The 20,373-nt window shown below is 37.8% G+C and overlaps 1 protein-coding gene across 2 annotated transcripts in view; it reads right to left on the reverse strand.

The window, feature by feature from the left end:
• Positions 1 to 165: 165 nt before the first annotated feature.
• Positions 166 to 20,373, reverse strand: part of CCDC73 (coiled-coil domain containing 73) — an 80,559-nt gene continuing 60,351 nt past the window's right edge. For both annotated transcript variants that reach the window (XM_061462811.1, XM_061462812.1), the window contains 7 exons: positions 18,208 to 18,318; positions 16,187 to 16,318; positions 11,365 to 11,400; positions 9,541 to 9,706; positions 6,964 to 8,499; positions 3,830 to 3,963; positions 166 to 666 (listed from right to left, as the gene is read on the reverse strand). In XM_061462811.1, the coding sequence (XP_061318795.1) occupies positions 469 to 666; positions 3,830 to 3,963; positions 6,964 to 8,499; positions 9,541 to 9,706; positions 11,365 to 11,400; positions 16,187 to 16,318; positions 18,208 to 18,318 (2,313 nt within the window). In that variant the 3' untranslated portion in view covers positions 166 to 468. The remainder of the gene's footprint in view (positions 667 to 3,829; positions 3,964 to 6,963; positions 8,500 to 9,540; positions 9,707 to 11,364; positions 11,401 to 16,186; positions 16,319 to 18,207; positions 18,319 to 20,373) is intronic.

Consider the following 20,373-nt stretch of genomic DNA (forward strand, 5'->3'; position numbering starts at 1 on the left):
GCAGTAAAGGTAAGCAGATTTTCCTGTTCTGCCACTCAGAACTGCTGTAAGTTGTTGTGTTTGTAGAAACCTTTTTATTTTGAAACAGTTGCAGCTGATCTAGTTTGAAAACTGAGCGAGCAGTTGACACAGAAAACAAAGTATTTCCGCCAGGCTTCTGAGGACCAAAAGGGAACTCTTAAGTAATCGTTTAGTTTTACTTAATGGCTATTAAAACATTAACTTGTGAACTTCTTAACTTTGGGGAAAAGTCCATAATAACCGGGATTTGATTGCAGAGACAGAGAACTAATGTTATTAGCAGGGATTGCATCCATTTCTAAACATGACTAGGTCTATATGCTGTATTATATATGAAAGCACAGTGCATGCATGCTATGTTCCATAGGAATACCTCTGCAAATCTGGTTTAGGCAAGTGATTTATCTATGCTTAAAAGACATGCTTTTCATCTCCTGCCACTGATCCTCACTGGCCTCCTTCATATTTTCTTTTTTTTGCTGAATGAACTCGTTCCAAATTCAAGAATTTTTCAATTTCTTCCATTTCATTTTGTATGATGGAGTTATGACTAGAACAGGTGTCCTCACTGAGTGCATTTCCTGCTGGAGCTACAGTCACCTGAGGAGACTTCTCATGCTGTGAAGCAGTAAATCCTCGTTTCACCTGACAGAATACAAATTTAGCAGTTAATAATCCAGTGAAATTCAGGTAGAGGTTCAAATTGTTAGATTTTGCTGAGCATTAAGCAAGCAAGGAAATGTATATAGAAAGATTAAATCAGGTGGTGGGGGGGGGGGAATTAATTTGAAATGCTTGCTTCAGCTTTAATTTAGAAAGCTTGATAATGATAAATATACTTTTATAAACCAAGCCTTAAAGTAAGACTTTGTACAGAAGAGTTGTGATTAAAAGAACCCGAACCTTGTACTGGAATGCAGATTAGCAAAATAACTAGTTTAATTGAAGAGTATAACGTTGTAATTGACATTTCTATAGCTATGCAAGCATTTGATTAACAAAACCCAAAATTGTGAGGTTTAGAGTTTTAACTCCCTCTCTGCTTCACTGTACACACTAGGAAGCAACCATCATTAACTAATGCAAAGTGTAATAGGTTGTTTTTTTTTTATGTTAAAGATATTTTTTTCTTTGAATAATTTTAATTACTATCTGATAGATTCTCTGTATATATCCAAATCGAATACACGACAACACAGTAGGGAAATGGATTTTTTTTGCTTGAATGATGAGTTCTCCACTTACAATCCGGCACTGTGGCTCTGGGGGAGGCCAGCACGCAGGAACAGCACAAGCAAGGTATGTGAGCCAGTGCTGCAGTGGTTCCTGGGGATTTGTAACATGACATTGAATGCTCTGGTTGCATGCTGGAGCAATTCTATTACAGACATCACAATATAAGGCTGTCTCCTAGTGCTCAATTATATTTTAATATTGAGCAACTGTGCCCCAAAAGTGACTGTAAGCCCACATAGTCTTTATCAGGCCTGCCTTTATGCACATGAATATTGTGCTAAAACTCCTTCCCCAGTACACAAGCATTTCTTGAAGTTTAAAATATGAATAGTAAACTTCATACAAATTGTTCATTGAGCTTACTGCATGTGTAATAGCATTACTTCCATGCAGCTGAGAACAGATACTTCAGGTCAATAATGACTAATCTCTGTTTCAGCAAGGAAATAACTTTGTTGGAGATACGAAGTACTGAACCTGTTAATTCTAATGGCTGTACCCATATGCTTTTCCCATGCTCTTTCCCAAGGCCTCGGAAAGAAACATCATACTTCATTGCAAGCTGCTAGTCAAAATCTCTATGGAATAGCACATGGGGCTGCATCTGTCCTGTACTAATAACCCCAGAGAAAAACTTTCATTAGATCTTCCACAGGTGGAAGTGAAGTTTTCTAATGAAACAAAGCCATGCCATGTTGTTTGGATTTTACTGAGGAAAACAAGTGTTTAGACCTCTTTGGAGAAGTGACTGCAGTTAAGTAATACATGTATCTATCTATAAATATATATGTATAATTTTAATACAGATCTGTGACGATGTGTGTGGAATAAAGCTTTTTAAAAAAAAAAAACTGTCAAACTAAACGTCCTCAGCATTCTCACAATCAAGTACAAGTAAAATGTGTATCTTACTGCTAGTAACATGGCAACCTGTGGGATACATACATGTAAAAATCATTCACTGCTGAATAGTATGACTGCACAGTTAGAAACTTGCGCTTAAACTGAGCTGAGGATGCTTATTCATCCTTCCCTTGGTACTCAGGCATGTGCAGACTAATGTGTAAAACACTCTTTAATATTTTTTACTAAAAATTTTAAAGTGCAGCTGTAGCATTTCTTTTTAATTTTCATCACTGTTTAGAGTACTGCACTTTGGTTGAATGAGATTACCCAAGTTTTGGAAGGCATAAGTCTGCTCTAGCTCTAACCACGTTAGAACAAACAAACTGAGCAGCAAAAGAGATGTCCAAGCCTATTTTTAATCTCCCAACAGCTTTTCCATATCGCTCATAAACATGACAAATTTGAGGACAGAAGCTATTAGAATTACACCACCACAGAAGGGAAGGAGTGGTCTGCAATGCCCCAGGCTAAGATTTCAAAGATTAGGTATTTGGAAAATAATATAAGGTCAAACTAGCAAGGTACTCTGTCCTTATCCATCTCAGCTTTTACTTGCCTAGCACATAAGAAACTTTAGTTTGGAGGTGACAAAGTAGATACAACCACAATCAGATAATGAAATACAGCTTTGTTAGCTGTAGATTAGGTATTTTAGTTCACTCAATTCCTGACTCCACCTCAGTCAGAAAAAGCAAGAGAGACACAGTAAATACCACCACTGTGTTTGGTGAAAAAAACCCTCGCTGTCATTCCCAAGTAGAATCATGTTAGGAAAGTTAAGTAATTTAAAACATCAGTCTTCTGAATTTCAGAGAATATGAATGCTAGTGGCACTGAGAGCTGACTAAGCCTGGTGAAGTCAGCCAGTCTTGTCACTTGAAAACACTCTACACCCTGACTTCAAACTTCATTCAAAGAGACAGCCATAACTACCTGAGAAATACCTCTAGAGCCTCTTGTAAAAAGGAAGGTCAACTGTAGTTGTAAATTATTGTATCACTTGTGAATAGTATGTTTACCATTAGGTCTAATCCTAATACAGCCATTTCAGCTGTTCAAACTCCGCAGACTAACATAGGTCTAAAAATGCGGTGTGAGCCATTGCTAGTGCCCTCTGAAATGAGGTTGTCTTACAGGGGAAACAGCAACACAATAGGGTTCTTTTTAATTCTCTGCTTTTACACGTTTGTGTAATGTCATCTGATTCAATAAGACTATAACTAAAAATGGCATCATGTAACTGCAGCATAGAATAAAGGGACAGGCTCTAATTCATAGATACACTGACTTTTTAGTTTTTCACAAATTTCTTTTAGAAATGTGGTCTTAATAAAGGAAATGTTCTTATACTTTTACCTACCTTTATTTTTTTAAAAAACCCAACTCCTACTTTTACTGTAGGTGATGATTTCTATTAGGGTACACAATGAACTACCCTCTTTCTCCCCTCCCAAACAGATTGCTTAGCATCTGTTTGATTCATATGCTGTGACTTTTTCCTGCTGCTTTCTATCAACCTTAATTGTGAAAAATGGTGCCTTGTTGCCCTTTTGATATTATTTTGGAGATTGACTCAGTCTTAAAGTATCCAGATGAGTACAGTTGTACAAATATCTGTGGAATTAGCTCACTGAGGTCTGGTTCGCAATATTTTTAATTGACTTACATGTTCTGTGGGAAAAGAAGAATCATAAAAAGTCTTTGCTATAGCATTCCAGTCTTCACCAGGGTCTCCCTGGGGGGCTCGGTGGATGCTAGAGGTATTCAAAGTGTCAGCAGCTCTGTTAAAACTGGTAGAACCTGAGTGACAAAAAGGAAATGGTAACAACTGCAATTTAGTCTCTAGGCAGTAATTGTAAAGTTACTAAACTTCTGGTTTACCTCTGATCTTAAAAAAAATCAAATATTTTTGGTTTAAATCACTGAAGCTCTGTTTTAGGCTTTTCCCTCTTCATTTCTTGTTTTCTTTCCCATATTTCTGCATCTGCTTTTGTCTCTGAAGATGAGGTGTGTTTTTACTCTGATTGAAAATGTTTTATACTGTTTTTATATACTAAATTAATGACAAATATAAATTGTTATTTACAAAAAATGTATGTTCAGAATATTCTAATGGAGTATTTTTTTCCAATCAGTATTAAGACTCACCTTCCAATAATGATGATAAAATACATAATTAGTGCCATCCTAACATCATATTCCAGGGTGAAAACAAAACTCACATTCTAAATACAAGGATAAAGAACATTTTAAATGAGGAGTCTTTTTATAAATGGCTATACCTAGTATTTAAGGGAATCAGACTGTAGCTATCTAATAAAGGTAGGATGGGCAAATTAGTAGATCAATCAAGGCAGAGATAAGGCTCCAATCCTGCAGTGGCTTTATGTACTGCTAGTAGACTCCATTGAAACCAATATAAAGTTCCTTGCAAGATCAAAACATAAGCCTACTTTCACATTCAGCTGTTTTATCACTACACAGATGCAGATGCCTGTCGATCACTGCTACAACAGTAAAATCTTTGTTTTGCTCTGAAAATGCATGTTACCGCATAGCTGTGTAACAGTTAATTAAGAATACTGTAACTTTTCCTCTTGGAAGGAAGATAGTGATGAGTTTGCGTTAGTTTTTTAAGAGTTTGCCAGGAAGAGCCTGTTCATTCCTCTGTTTACTCATGTGGAGTGGCTGCTCTTTGGGAACCAAAGTTGTATAAATAGTAAACTGCATTGTGGTTAGGCAGTAAAAGGAATTCCCTCAGATAGGCTTACTAAACTCTTCCACCAATGCTCTTCACCTCTAGGTCTCCCGTATGGCTAAAACTGTTTGTGCTAGAGTAAGCAAAAATAAGTAAATTTAGGAACACTATCCACATGGATTCCGCTCCAGGTTTGCTATTTGGGAAAATATCTGAAAGCAAAAGAAAAAAGCCAAACGCAATAAATCTTGGAAGGTGTAGTGCTGAGTGCCACAGTGACTCTTGGGTGCCCTGCCAGTAAGGTTCTAGTCTCCAAAAGAGGTGCAGGATTCAGAGCGGTCAGCAAGCTGAAGTAGGGATCTGGCTAAATTAGGCAGGATAATGAGAGGGAGAGGCACATCTGGGACCTAGACCAAGATCCTCACTGTGAAGTATTACTAGAATTCAAGAGGTCTGGTGACTGTACTTGTCCCTGAGAGACTCACTGGGGGAAGCAGGGGTATCTTAAAATCCCTATCAACTCCTTTGAGGGAATCTCCCAAAGTCACTTCTTGGAATTGCAGTATTTTGCATACAGAAAGGTTTCTGACAAGAAAAGGAGAAACAAAGAACTTCAGATAGTGCTGGCTGTTCTTACAGAAAAGATACATGCAGAACATCACATAACTACACGTTCATTTTCTTGAAACAGGTATCAAAATTCATATTATTAATGTGCCATCTGAGATTAGGATCCTCCTACCATGCTATCACTACTGTTGTTTTAGGGAAAAAGACTTTTCTGAAACTGAACTTCAGATACTGTGCATCAGTGTACAAATACATGTAGGCAAGAGACCAAGTACAGAAATGAAGTTACCTATAAACCTAAATTCCTAACACCAGAACAGTATGCAGAAACCAGGCTGCTGGTTTTCTGCCTTACTGCACAAAACTAAGGGATGGGAGTCAGTTCTGCTTTTGGTACATTCAAGGGGCAAACCTCCAAACACTACATTAACAAAGTCTCAAACAAACACACCCTATACTGTGGATCTAGTTCTTCTGAAAAAACATCTAAGCACTCAGAGCTCCATTTTTCTACAGAAGTAGGGCTTTCAGTTCTACCAAAGCCTAAGAGATCATCTGCTCTTTTAAGTTTACAGTATGTGTTAAGAACAGAATCCACATGCAAGCTTGTAAGGAAACTTATAAGGAAGGCTCCTCTTATACTTCTGTATCTTATACTCTGGCCAGTTACTGAAGTGGGGGAACATCTATAAACACATTGGAGTCAGTTTGCTGTGGAAATAGAGATGACACGTTTATTACTTTGGTTAAAGACTGAATTTAGAAATGGCACTTTCACTAAATAAATATAGGGGTACTCCAGCAGCTAATTTTATTGCAAAACAAACCTAAATACAGTTTTTCCATACTTCAGTAATGAATTAGAAATGAGGGATAAAGCTCCAGTTTACTGTTTTGCATATGCAAAGTTTTGCTCAGCAAATAATCACCAAGTGCCAAGAACAGGAAATAAAAAAGCTCCTTGAGCTTAGGGTGTTTTCCAGAGCTTCCAAGCGCAGACTTCGCCTTTCATGCATTCAGCACTTTCAGATGGTTTTAAGTGTCCATCTGAATTAAAGATGTACAATAAAAAGAAAGAAGTAAACTTTCTCTAAGCCCCATTCTAAGAAGCATCTACTGGTTCAAATACTATTCTAATTTTTATGCAAAATGAGGGTGCCGAATCATTTCCAAAAGCTGCTTAGTGCTTTTCAGATACATAAAGAGCCCAGCTAGAGTATGTTCTACATTAGGGTTCCAAATACGTATACAAATTTGGCCTGTCATTGCACTGTTTTTCTTCCACAAAGGGAAATCTGAGAAAAAGGTTTTTTAATTGGGTAATTTAGCAAACAAAAGCTGTTCAGTTGCATTTATATTATAAACAGGGAAGTCTCATCTTTTTTTTTTTTTTTTTTCCATACAACTAAAATGTTGGGAGGTTTGCATTTTTCTACTGCTACACAAAACTTAGATGCAGAAATTTTACATTTTAATAATTTTGCTAAGTATATTCAGTACATGCCTCAAACATAAATGCTTATTTTTCTTACCCGACCCTGTTTCTCTTCTGTCAACATTCTCACCGGGATTTTGGCACTGTGTTTGTGAAGTAACGTTTGTGTTTTCCACTAAGCCTGGCAGTTTCTCTTTTGAAAGGAAAGGCTCCTTGGAGGCTGAAGTCCATACAGCTTGACCTCTTATTTGATTTACTCTTGAACAAGAACTGAGGTCTAAAAAATTTACATATACTGGAGTTTTCTCAGCTTTTTTATCTGAGGCTGAAAGATCAAAAGATGACCTTCCACTTATGTTTACTAAATTTCCAGATGTTCTCATGGGTAAAGAGCATGATTCTTTCAGGTGACCCTCAGCAAACTTCCTTCCTGGAACTGTACCAGTCAGTAAGAGTTTTTTCTCTTTTAACAATGTGTTATTTGTTGAATTATTAATCTCCAGTGAATGTCCATTTTTGATGGAGCATATCTGAATATCATCATTCACTTTTTTAAGTGGAATTAGTTTATCTGTGCTAACAATTGTAACTGCTGGGTTTTGTTTATGAGCAATTATTTCAAGACCATCAGCCTCTGCTGGAGATATGGCTCCAGCATTCAACGTACATGTGTTTGTAGTATTCCCTGTTCGTTCAGTACTGTCTTGTTCAGGTTGCTTGCTGCACATGTCATCCACATTTATTGCTTTTTCTATTTTTGGGAGGCATAAATTGAAAGTATGTAAGAGAGACATGTTATTACTGTGTTCTTTTGTGGCATCATCACCCCTTACATTTTCACAATAAACAGTTGGAACATTCAGTACATCAGGACTCCTCAGTATACCATTCTTGGTTTTGTGTCTGGTATTGTCTTCATAATTCTTGTCTTCAGCATCTACGTATGTCTGTTTAAAAGGAAATTTATTTACATGCAAACCACTTGGATTTAACAAGATTTTTTCTGTTTGATGTAATCCATTGCCTATGTGATTGTCACTGTCCAGCAACCTAGATTTTTGGTATTCAGTTTGAGAATTTTCCTTAATATAAGATGGGATACCAAAACTTAATTCCTTAGCTTGATGATTATCTGTACTTCTCTCATACACAGCATTCCTGATGCAAAGAACTGCTTCAGACTCAGTTTTGGGTGCTTCAGGTGTAAGGGTACTTTTGTTGTTTTGTACAGCATTTGGGTTTACATCTGCCTTAGTACAAATTGATTCATCTGTAGTAATGCACAATTCTTGCTTGCTAGGGTCAGTCTCCTGACTTCCATTTTTCTTGAAGGCTTCTACAGCATCAACACTGTTTAAGATGACTTTTCTTGTTTGAGTGTAGCATGGCTTAGTGCTGTCCTGGAGCTTTTGTTCTAAATGTGCATTGTTTTCATCCAGGAACATTCTACATGTTGCTCCCAGATTTTCTGCTTCTTTGTGCTCAGTGACATGTATTTCTGAGGTCTGTCCTTGGGTAATTAAATCCTTATCTGTGCAGAGGGTATTCCTGGGAGAAGCCTCCCTTTGCTTTTCTTCATGACGGCTAGCAACATTAATTTCATCCGTAAAACTGTTTTCAAGAACTTGTAAATCTGTTAGAATAAGTGTATTCTCTAGTTGGTGATAGATAACAGAGAGGTTAAGTAATGCTTTATTTTTACAGTTTATGATTTCCAAAGAGATGGACTCAAGATCAGTATCAATATTGATTCTTCTTATCTTTCATTACATACACAAGTCTATCAAAAATGTTGCTGAAGTAACTTGGAAAATATTTATAAACTGCTCAAACAGAAAATATATTAAAAGGGTCATTATGAAATTAACACACACACTTTAAGCAACTATTGTCTGTCTACACAAAATTTAAACCAGTTACTACTGCAGTTTGCCTTTATTTTTGAAAGTGGCATTTTTAGCTAAATGGAAACCAAAACTACTGTTTAAGAGACTATCATCTTCCTACCAAAAGGAGTATGTTGTGACTTGATGGTAGTGGGCAAGTGAGGAATTAAAGCATTCAGTATGAGAAAGGTGTGTTTTCTGAGAGATACAGTCTGAGGCTGTGATCACTGATCTTTTAAAGCAGTCACTATGTTGTTAATAAGCTTTTAAATTTCCACTTAACTGCTACATTTTAGAGACTGAGCATTAGAGACATGGTACATTTCCTGTAGGGGGCTTCAAAAAATGCAGTTACAAAGTGCTTTGTACAGGAAAGTATTATGGTTATCCACATGAACAGACCTTCATTGTTCTGTGCAATGCAATCACTCTGCCTTTTTCCACTGTTATATGGGAAAGTCCTTCACTTTGCTTCCAAACATTTCTATACATATTATAGTTATTCCTAATCCCTATTCCTTTGAACTATCATGCAGAAAGAGTATTGCAATAGCTTGAGGGATCACAGCACATGGATGTTACTTAATGTTCAAGGTCAGCCACTACAAGTACTGTGCTTTCCTTCAGAGCTTTGTGAGTTTAGCATAGATTAGCACTACCGACATCAGGAATTTTACTGTTGCCAGTACAAAACCATTTAATTCATTCTCTTGTCATATACTGTATCTAAACATTTATCCTTTCTTCAACAGTACTACTTATCTCTATTATCCATGTATTGCCATTACTTTGTTCTATCTGCAATTCCTTAGTGCTTAAAGAGGAGTCCATTGTGGTTTTTACTTCAGTTTCTTCATGTCCAAAATCACTGTCTTTTCTTATTACAGACTGCATACACTCATTTTCTTTTTGAATAGCTTGTATTTCACTGTCTTTTGAGTGTTCTTGACCACTCTAGAATAAGAAGGAACAAAAGATCATACATAGAATCACAGAATCATAGAATAGTTAGGGTTGGACAGGACCTTAAGATCAGCTAGTTCCAACCCCTCTGCCATGGGCAGAGACACCTTGCACTAAAACCATGTCAACCAGTATTATATGTCACCCAACGTATTTTAATAATTTACTACAGTCATTGATAAAAATTCAGGACTTAGATTTAAAATTATCTTTACAATTCTGATGGAAAACAAAGACCATTCATGTGAAGTTATACCAAGTTCCTCTAAAAGAAAGAAAAAAACAAAAAACAAAAAACCCCAAACAAATTAATATCCTAGAAGAATAGGAAAGAAATTAGATCCTGCTATGTTACAGTCCACAGAGAAAAGTTATACAGATTGACAGAATTTCTCAGATGAAGGAATGTGTGTTGTGTATGTGCTGACTGGATCACTCCCTTGGTATGCTGGTTGGATTAGTGACCTGCTAAGTAATTACACATGGAAAAAACCTGCATGAGTGCTCTCTGCACTCAAACACATGTGCATACACACACATATTAACACTTTTTTTCCTAACAAGCCACCTAGGATTTTTAACTACATTTCATAGGCAAATAAGGCTTACAATTTTGCAATTCTTGTCAGTCAGTTCCTCTTTCCCTTCCAGAAGGCTTTTTAACCTGAATTTGAGTCACATTCGAGCGAGTATAAGTTTGAAAGATGCATTTACTTAAGGTTTAAGTCACTGGTCTACTCCTGTATTTGTCTTTAGTTTTGAAAGCTGCATTCAATAAAGTTCTGTGAAAACTAGGAGCTGAATAATGAAGAAACACCCTAATAAAACCACACACATATTAAAAAGAAATAAAGGAAAGGAAGATGCATCCTTTATGATCACCAACTGCTTGGCAGCTGAAGGCAGGAGCATGTGCTGGCTCTTGCCCTAGAGAGAGAGTATGAAAGTAGGTAGATGTGGAAGGGAGCAGGGGTATTGCTTGGTTCATAAAAGACGTGAGAAAAAGCTGAAGATACTTAGGTAACTGGAGGCGTTGCAAAAGGAAGACTGGGATGTGGGAGGGAGTTACAAGCGCTGTGCTTGAGCATCGGATGTGTGGGAAGGACACTGCAAAATGGAAGGAGGCACGTAGACATACTGATTAAAAAATGGGATTATTGCACTGGTGGCATAGTAGATGATGTAGAATACAAATCTGCAGGAAATAGTTTTTTACAGGTCACAGAAACATCCTGATGCTCCCAGCTTTGCTGGTTTGGGGGAGGGAGGAGTCATGGTGAGTGGAGGAAGGTCCTAAAAACAGTTTTCCCCTGCCAAATACTCCACCTTCAATTTGAAGTTTCAATTGAAAATTCTCTTTCTCATGATTTATCATCATCCTCCCTGATGTTCTGATTAAGAAATTGTACATATTACATCTTTTTTGTTTTCTAAGTTTTCAATGAGTTCATTTTGCTTCTTGGCTACATACATCCTATTTTCAATCTTTTCTTCTCAAATATAAATACCAGAATTTTCCTCTGTCATGAAAACAGTAATTATTTCATAATCTCTTGCTTCTAGAAGCTGTTTCTTTAGACAAAAGTCACAATATATGTGCATGCTACTCTTTTGCGCAGGTACAAAACAGCTACTACGGTGGCACTTACCACATATCTTGGTACAGGCTGCACTGCTGAATGCACCTGGAAAAAAAAAACCCAAACATGAAAAAGCGTTGTTAAAAAGACAGAAAGGTTACAGTTACATGATTCCTTTCTAGATTTTGAAACTAGGGTCGAATAACCTTAGTTTCCATTAACTTCAGAGGGGTGTTCACAGTATCACAGTATGCTAGAGATTGGAAGGGACCTCAAAAGATCATCTAGTCCAATCCCCCTGCCGGAGCAGGAACACCTAGATAATGTTACACAGGAATGTGTCCAGGCGAGTTTTGAATGTCTCCATCCAGTGGGAAGGAGACTCCACAACCTCCCTGGGCAGCCTGTTCCAGTGCTCTGTCACCCTCACTGAGAAGAAGTTTCTTCTCAAGTTTAAGTGGAACCTCTTGTGTTCCAGTTTGTACCCATTACCCCTTGTCCTATCATTGTTTGCCACCAAGTAGAGCCTGGCTCCATCCTCGTGACACTCCCCCTTTATATATTTATATACACTAATAAGGTCACCCCTCAGTCTCCTCTTCTCCAAACTATAGAGACCCAGCTCCCTCAGTCTTTCCTCATAAGGGAGATGCTCCACTCCCTTAATCATCTTCGTTGCCCTGCGCTGGACTCTCTCCAGCAGCTCCCTGTCCTTCTTGAACTGAGGGGCCCAGAACTGGACACAATATTCCAGATGCGGTCTCATCAGGGCAGAGTAGAGGGGAAGGAGGACCTCTCTCGACCTACTAACCACCCCCCTTCTAATACACCACAGGATGCCACTGGCCTTCTTGGCCACAAGGGCACAGTGTTGGCTCATGGTCATCCTGTTGTCCACTAGGACCCCCAGGTCCCTCTCCCCTACACTGCTCTCTAACAGGTCGTTCCCCAACCTATACTGGAACCTGGGGTTGTTCCTGCCCAGATGCAGGACTCTACACTTTCCCTTGTTGTATTTCATCAAGTTATTCCCTGCCCAACTCTCCAGCCTGTCCAGGTCTCGCTGGATGGCAGCACAGCCTTCTGGCGTGTCAGCCACTCCTCCCAGCTTAGTGTCATCAGCAAACTTGCTGAGGGTACACTCAATTCCCTCATCTAAATCATTGATGAATATATTAAATAATACCGGTCCCAGTACTGACCCTTGAGGCACTCCACTAGTTACAGGCCTCCAACTAGACTCAGCCCCATAGACTACAACTCTCTGGCTTCTCTCCTTCAGCCAGTTCACAGTCCACCTCACTACCTGATCATCCAGACCACACTTCCTCAATTTAGCTGTGAGGATGCTGTGGGAAACTGTGTCAAATGCTTTGCTGAAGTCAAGGTAGACCACATCCACCGCTCTGCCATCATACATCCACCGTGTTATTTCCTCATAAAAGGCTAAGAGATTGGTTAAGCATGAATTCCCCTTGGTGAAGCCATGTTGACTGCCCCTCAGAACCCTCTTATCCTTGATATGCCTTAAGACGGCACCAAGGATAAGGTGTTCCATCACTTTCCCAGGGATGGAGGTGAGGCTGACCGGTCTATAGTTACTCGGGTCCTCCTTCTTGCCCCTTTTGAAGACTGGAGTGACATTTGCTTTCCTCCAGTCCTCAGGCACCTCTCCCGTTTCCCAAGACTTGGTAAAGATGATGGCGAGTGGTCTAGCAATGACTTCCGCCAGTTCCCTGAGCACCCGCGGGTGCATCCCATCTGGACCCATGGATTTATGGATGTCCAGATTGCTCAACTGGTCTCTAACCCATTCCTCATCGACTAAGGCAAACCGCTCCGTTGACCTGACTTCATCTAAGGTCTCAGGGGTACAGGGCTCTTCAGGACTGCCTGCAGCAGAGTAGACAGAGACAAAGAAGGCATTCAGTAACTCTGCCATCTCTGTATCTTCTGTCACCAGGGCACCCATCCCGTTCATCAGTGGGCCTACATTGCCTCTGGTGTTAGTTTTATCTGCCATGTATTTGAAAAAGCTCTTTTTGCTGTCCTTGACCCTTCTCGCCAGGTTTAATTCTAAGGAGGCCTTAGTCATCCTAGCTGCCTTCCTACATCCTCTAGCAGCAGCCTTATATTCCTCCCAAGTGGCCAGCCCCTCCTTCCATGACCTGTAAACTCTCCTCTTCCACTTGAGCATACCCAGCAATTCCCTATTTAGCCACGCAGGTCTCCTGGCCCTCTTCCTTGACTTCCTAAAGTTCAGCCCTTCAAAAATAGATCAGTGCATAAACTAAGATGCCTTTATATCAAAACTATTAAACCGGATTCTTTTTCTTTTTTTTTCCCTGAGATTTAGTAAAATCTAACTAAGCAACGTACATAAACCTAAGATAACGCTTCCCTCAACAGAGTATTTCATACTATGAAATTCAAAACCTCCTCAAAACCAGATCTCCCTGTACATACACACACAAAAGAATGACAAACATAGAATCATAGAATAGTTAGGGCTGGAAAGGACCATAAGATCGTTTAGTTCCAACCCCCCTACCATGAGCAGGGACACCTCACACTAAACCATGTCACCCAAGGCTCTGTCCAACCTGGCCTTGAACACCACCAGGGATAGAACATTCACAACTTCCTTGGGCAAGCCATTCCAGTGCCTCACCACCCTAACAGGAAAGAATTTTTTCCTTATATCCAATCTAAACATCCCCTGTTTAAATTTTAACCCATTACCCCTTGTCCTATCACTACAGTGCATAGTGAAGAGTCCATCTCCAGCATCCTTATAGGCGCCCTTCGGATACTGGAAGGCTGCTATGAGGTCTCCATGCAGCCTTCTCTTCCCCAGGCTGAACAGCCCCAACTTTCTCAGCCTGTCTTCATACGGGACGTGCTCCAGTCCCCTGATCATCCTCGTGGCCCTCCTCTGCACTTGTTCCAACAGTTCCATCTCCTTTTCATATTGAGAACACCAGAACTGCACACAATACTCCAAGTGAGGTCTCACAAAAGCAGAGTAGAGGGGCAGGATCACCTCCTTCGACCTGCTGGTTACGCTCCTTTTGATGTGGACCAGAATATAATTGGCTTTCTGGGCTGTGAGTGCACACTGCCGGCTCATGTTAAGTTTTTCATAGACCAACACCCCCAGGTCCTTCTCCGCAGGGCTGCTCTGAATCTCTTCTCTGCCTAACCTGTAGCTGTGCCTGGGATTGCTCTGACCCAGGTGTAGGACCTTGCACTTGGCATGGTTAAACTTCATAAGGTTGGCATCAGGCCACCTCACAAGCATGTCAAGGTCCCTCTGGATAGCATTCCTTCCCTCCAGCACTAGGTGTAGCCCTATTCTCTACTTGGTGCATGGCTGTATTAAAAAATTAAACTAAGCGTGAAACATAGTAAAGTTAAACTAAATTGCAGTTTGAGCCTGTAATGAGGTCTGACATGGTACCTTTCTTTAAAAAAAGGCCTTTTATTTAATTAGTATTCCACAGGTTACCAGTATGAGGAAGTTCACGTACATTCTATATGTCATGCGCCACAAATACTTGCAGGGATTTCAGATTATACTAGGTGTAAAAATAATTATGGGCATATTTCTTTGCAACACTTTGAGCCACAGTCAAGATTTGCATCACGGCAAACACCTTTCCCTTTTATGTTTTACTAGACACTGACTCATTACTCATACAAAGTGAAATTCCACAAATTAGAATAATCAGTATGACCTGCTACAGCTCCTGTAATTTCTTGGCAGTTCCACTGGAGATTTGACTCAGTCTAAGCTGACCAGCTTTTGAAATCTTTTTTTTTTGCATTTATGAGCATAAGCTTTAAGCCTAATTATTTTCAAACATATAGGGTTATCTGTAAGCACAAGTACTATTTATCATGAACAACTGATTGTGTGTATTGGTTCTGCATCCTAAACATAATTTGTATTTTTTTCCTTCAAAGAAATTATGATTTTTAAAAACTATATGATTTACAATTACAATTATACCTTGTAGAGTTCAGATATTCTTTGGTCGGATGAGGACTAATTTCAAATATAATTTCCATTGCATTATTAAGCTCATACCAGCAGATATGTACATGTGTATATTCATGCATATATTAATGTGTATATATATGTGTATGAGCCATAGGCATACATACATGCATTGTAAAGGTTTGTCATTTTACTGAAAATTCATAGATACTTCTAAAAATAATTAAAAAAAAATCTGCCTTTACAGTCCTAGTTCTTCCTATTTTCCTAATACTGGAAGAAAAATCATACACATGCAAAATAAGTTTTCCCTTTTTGAAGGATAATTCATTATTTGGATGTAAAAACTAACGGGAAAAATGATATAACCAACAGAACAACAGAATACACTCAACGAGCAGGGAAAGTTTCATGGCTTATGATCCTTCCCATTTTATCAATCTTACAAAAGACTGGAATATAATTTGCAATCCAATTTAAGTAATGGGTAACAAGTAGCTGCAGAGCTACACTCTTCCTTTTGCTCCAAAAGACCATCATCATGTGCATAACTACTTATTGACTTCTCAGATATGCTCTGAATATAGAGCTGAACATGGCTCTGGTTCACCCAGCAATGCAAGCTCAGCTCTAGTTCAACTTGCGCTGTATAAAGCTGTCTTTTATGTCCTGCGTTCATGATTCTTAAAGATGCTAAATGAAATAAAGGTTGGGGTTTTTATTAAACTAAAACTGAAAAACTTTGCTAAACTTTGCTATATATAAATATATGTAATTATCTTTGTCAAAGGAAGCTCAGTGAACATGACAGCCAGATTAGAAAAAAATGTCTCTCATTCTCTAATACTTTTATAAGAAATGGAAAGTACTGCAGCTATTAGAGACAGTTACCTGCAGACTGTCCACTTGCTCAGAATGCTGATTTCCCTTAGGAGGATGAGAGTCTTCAAGATGTCTATGAACTCCCTTAAGGGAATTCAGCTCATTTTTAATAGTGTCTATTTCTCTTCTCATGTTTTCCTCCTGTAATGACAGGGTACACAGAGCACACAAACACAGATCTTACACTCATGTTCACATACATAAAACAGTATTTTACAGGGGTATCAACAGCTTAGCAAATTAAAGTAAATCCTTAAAAGAAAGTAAGATGATGCGGAATTTCTTTGTACAGAGATAATTTTGAGAACTTGCATTCAAACCAAAATTTAACCACATTTCCACTACAGACACTATCCATTTATTAACGCGTTTTTTTCCCCACCATTTACTTCAAGTAGCAATATTTAAAAAAACTGAGATTTATATTTGTAGCTTTTTTTGGGTTTGGCTCAAAGATAAACATCCTCACCAGCATTCAGTCTGTACTTACATTGTCAAGAAACTATAACAGCAAATAATCTACTTGGCACTTCTGTAAACAGCCTCAAGTATCCAATGCTCCTTCAGTGAGTACACCACAACTGAATTTTTGTATTTAGTAAAAAAAGGATGGTCAAAAATATAAGTTGTAAAAAAAGAATGGAAAGGCAATTTTACAGAAATATCTTCACTTAATTTACAAGTATTTCCAGAGCAGTATATCATGTTAGCCATGATGACACTGTAAGGTAGTAAGAGACCAAATTTCTAGTTATCCATAGCAGTAATATAGAGGTTGGGAGGAATAAATAAACCTTCTAAAGAATAGTTGCAAACATTCCTGAGAAATAAGCAGGGCCAATTCCCATGTCTATATAGGAAACTATTGGTATAAGACTCTCCTAGGAACTGGGGAGATCAAATCTTCCCAGGGCAATGAGCATCTGAACAGTTCAGCTATTTTGTAGTCTCCTGGTTGCAGTCATCTCCATAGCGGCTGCACTCAAAAGAATTAGCTTTAGGATTACAAGGACAAATTTGCATTATTTCCTCACAGACTCCCTAACACTCTACCTAACAAATTCAAAACCTTTCTGGCAGTAGGTGCCAAGTACATGGAGATTGAAAAAAAAATGATTATTAAACAAATGCTGTTTAGAGTCTGGTTTCCACACACTAAGTAGATCTCACTGAAGGTGAATTAATCTTTCTTACTTATAAACATGCATTTATTATTTCAGACAGTTTTTACAGCTACAATATTTTGCTAATTATTTTGGATTAAATAATTACAGCAGTATTCTTTAGAAGTAATGTAGTAGAAGAAAGGACAGCAAATCTTGAAGACAAATTATTGTTTAGGTGAACACGGGTGAATTCACTGAGACATACAGGATTTTACCTTTTCTTATCCACTTTCACCTCACATTCCACATGGAATAATTCCTGTCAAATCAGGGCCTCTGCTTTAATGCAAGCCTTCATTACCTCTACCCTATTCATTTTTAGGTGGTTCTTCTGTGTTTTTTTTCCCTAGGCATATGGACCTTCAGGAATACTTTTATCCTGTGTCAGTCTATATGGGTTTACATTCATTTTTTACTGTAAGACTGTTTACAGCTTTTCAGGGTACAAGAGGGCAGCCTGGTATGCTGGTATTCTCTGGATAAGTTGTGTAAAAAATTGCAAGTTTCCTGAAAAATACATAAAATTCAATGTAAATTAAACCTGTATCAGCTTCCACGCCTAGGTAATGGCAAGTGTGTAACTGGAATATTTAAGTGCTACAGGTAACACCTAATACCCTGGCTCTTGCTTTATAGACTGAAGGAAGTGCACTGACCTTTTAAAGTACAGAAGTCAACATTTCTCCTACATCTACCTTTAAAAAAATATTCATTTTTAAAAGAGCCTGCATTACTGGAAAAGAACTAGCTGTTTTTATTGTATTATTTCTGCAATATTTTCTTGGCTTTTAGGAATTACCTGAAATGCTTGATGACTATTTCAAAAACCTCTTAATACTCTATTATTTAATTTAATAAACCTACATCTTTTTTCCAAGTTCTTAGTGCTTTCTCATGCTCATTCTGAAGATTAAGGAACTTTTCTTCATTTTCCTTTGCCTTCTGCCTTTGCAGCTCATTATCTCTTTCAAGGGTCTGCAATAAAATTAATTATCCAAAAAATAATCAATACCACATTAATGAATTTTGATGTGTTTTATGTTGCTTGGACCTTTGCTTCTAACATGCTGGAAGTGCCGTACAGATCAGTGATACTGTGCTATCTCAACAATAATTTTCATAAATTAACAGAAAGGTGTTTATAGTTTAGCTAACAGGAAACAGGGGGAGGTTATGAAAAAAGAAACGGCTATAAAAGGGTATAAAACCACTTGCCATTATTCAGTTTCACTGCATAAGTTTTAATGCGTTGAAAAAGTAATATAAAGTCCAAAGATGAAAAATATGAAGTGTAGCACAATCTAGACCCATTGTACTTAAAGAAAACTCTATATTTAAAGAAAATATTTCTATTTTTCTAATCAGTTTTTCTATCCTGAATTGTTTATTAACCTATCTTATAAACTGTATAAGCTTTAAATTCTAAAACATATCTCCTGGAACATAAAATATATGTCTGATTATCCTTTAATTTATTTCTATTAGATCACTGAGATAGGAGTGCATTAAAAGAACAGTAATGCTAAGTTTTATACTATTATAACTGCACTTGCAACATTTTTTGGTTAATTCTTTCAGCCTGACTGTGCTTAATCAAAGCAGCCTCCTGTAAATCAACAGTAACCACACACACCTCAGGTACTGTTGGAATTTTTATCCTATCACATTTTTATAGTAAAAAATATGGAAGATAAAGGACTTGCTGAATCCATTATCTACTATATAGATGGCACAAATATATTTGATAATGTAAACATAACTTCAATGCATGCAGCTGTATGACCAGCTACATATTTATGACTGCTGAGCTGCTTTGAAAGTCCATTTGAAAAATGTTAAGTTAGGGAGGCAATACTCCAAAGCAATTCCTTTTTTCTTAATCTTCTAACTAAAAATGAGTCTACTTGTTGATTCACTTAGCATCAATTTTAAAATGCCTATGTTAATTTAACCTCACTATTAACACAAATATATTTTACAGGTATTAATGCTAGGAAAATACAGACTACCTTAAATTTTTATAACCATGGAAGAAGTTGTGCATAAAAATATAATGGATCTTCTCTGACAGATTATATTATTTGAAAGATGAGACAATTCAACAATACATTGAATTATCATCAACTGAATAATCGCACTCTGATGTAGCACCTTTCATCCAACTCTATAAATTAGGAGTCCAAGTCCGCTTCTCTCTGATAAAGCTGCTCTAACTTCAAGGACACTTTTATTTGTATCTCAAATGCAACCTCCTCTGAGATGGAATATAATAGTTATTCACAGCACAGCTCTTCAGGCAAAGTGTTAGGAGTAGCAGAGTAAAACTCTCTGTAAAAATACATGCAAGCCAATTGTACAGCAAGGGGAATATCTGAATTTCTTGCATTCTCAAGTACTCTATCATCTACTAAAGAACTGTAACTTGTTTTTCTGGACTCCTAAGGGCATTGGTATCCTAGCATTAAGTATGCATAGATAGACTGAGAGAGAACAGGATGATCCTTCCTGAATATTACCTTGGAAGTTTAAATATTCTGTCATCTCAAGCTTAAATTAAGCTGCAATTTTTTTGTGAGTATAGGAATAAAAATATTTCCATGGGACTATACAATTACTCCTTCCAGTTTTCTATTATTCTGAGGAAACTTTTTCTTAATGAGCAAGGTCCAAAAATTTAACAGGGATGTAAGATACAGCATGAAGATAATACATAACCTTCAGACCCCATTCATCATACTGCAGTTCTAGAATCAATAAAGGCAAAAGCAATAGCTCTCAAATTGGCAGGAAAGTGAGTAGACCCTTCAAGTTATATATTCATCTCCATATTTTATAAGTTCCATCTGTTGCTATAAAACAACGACACTGCAAAATAAGCAGTTAATCTCTCATTCCCTTGGAATATCCCAGTAAGTGTATTGACCTGTCAGCCAAATGAGTAGCTATAAAAAGCAATGGTATTTTATGACTAGTGCTTAAACAGAAAGACAAACATTTCTGACAAATCAAAATAACCCCATGAGCTCATAT

The sequence above is a fragment of the Pezoporus flaviventris genome, unplaced genomic scaffold (genome assembly GCF_033815535.1).
Source record: "Pezoporus flaviventris isolate CSIRO_AGI_PZ_B2104156 unplaced genomic scaffold, CSIRO_AGI_Pfla_v1 ptg000036l, whole genome shotgun sequence".
Taxonomy (NCBI): domain Eukaryota; kingdom Metazoa; phylum Chordata; class Aves; order Psittaciformes; family Psittacidae; genus Pezoporus; species Pezoporus flaviventris.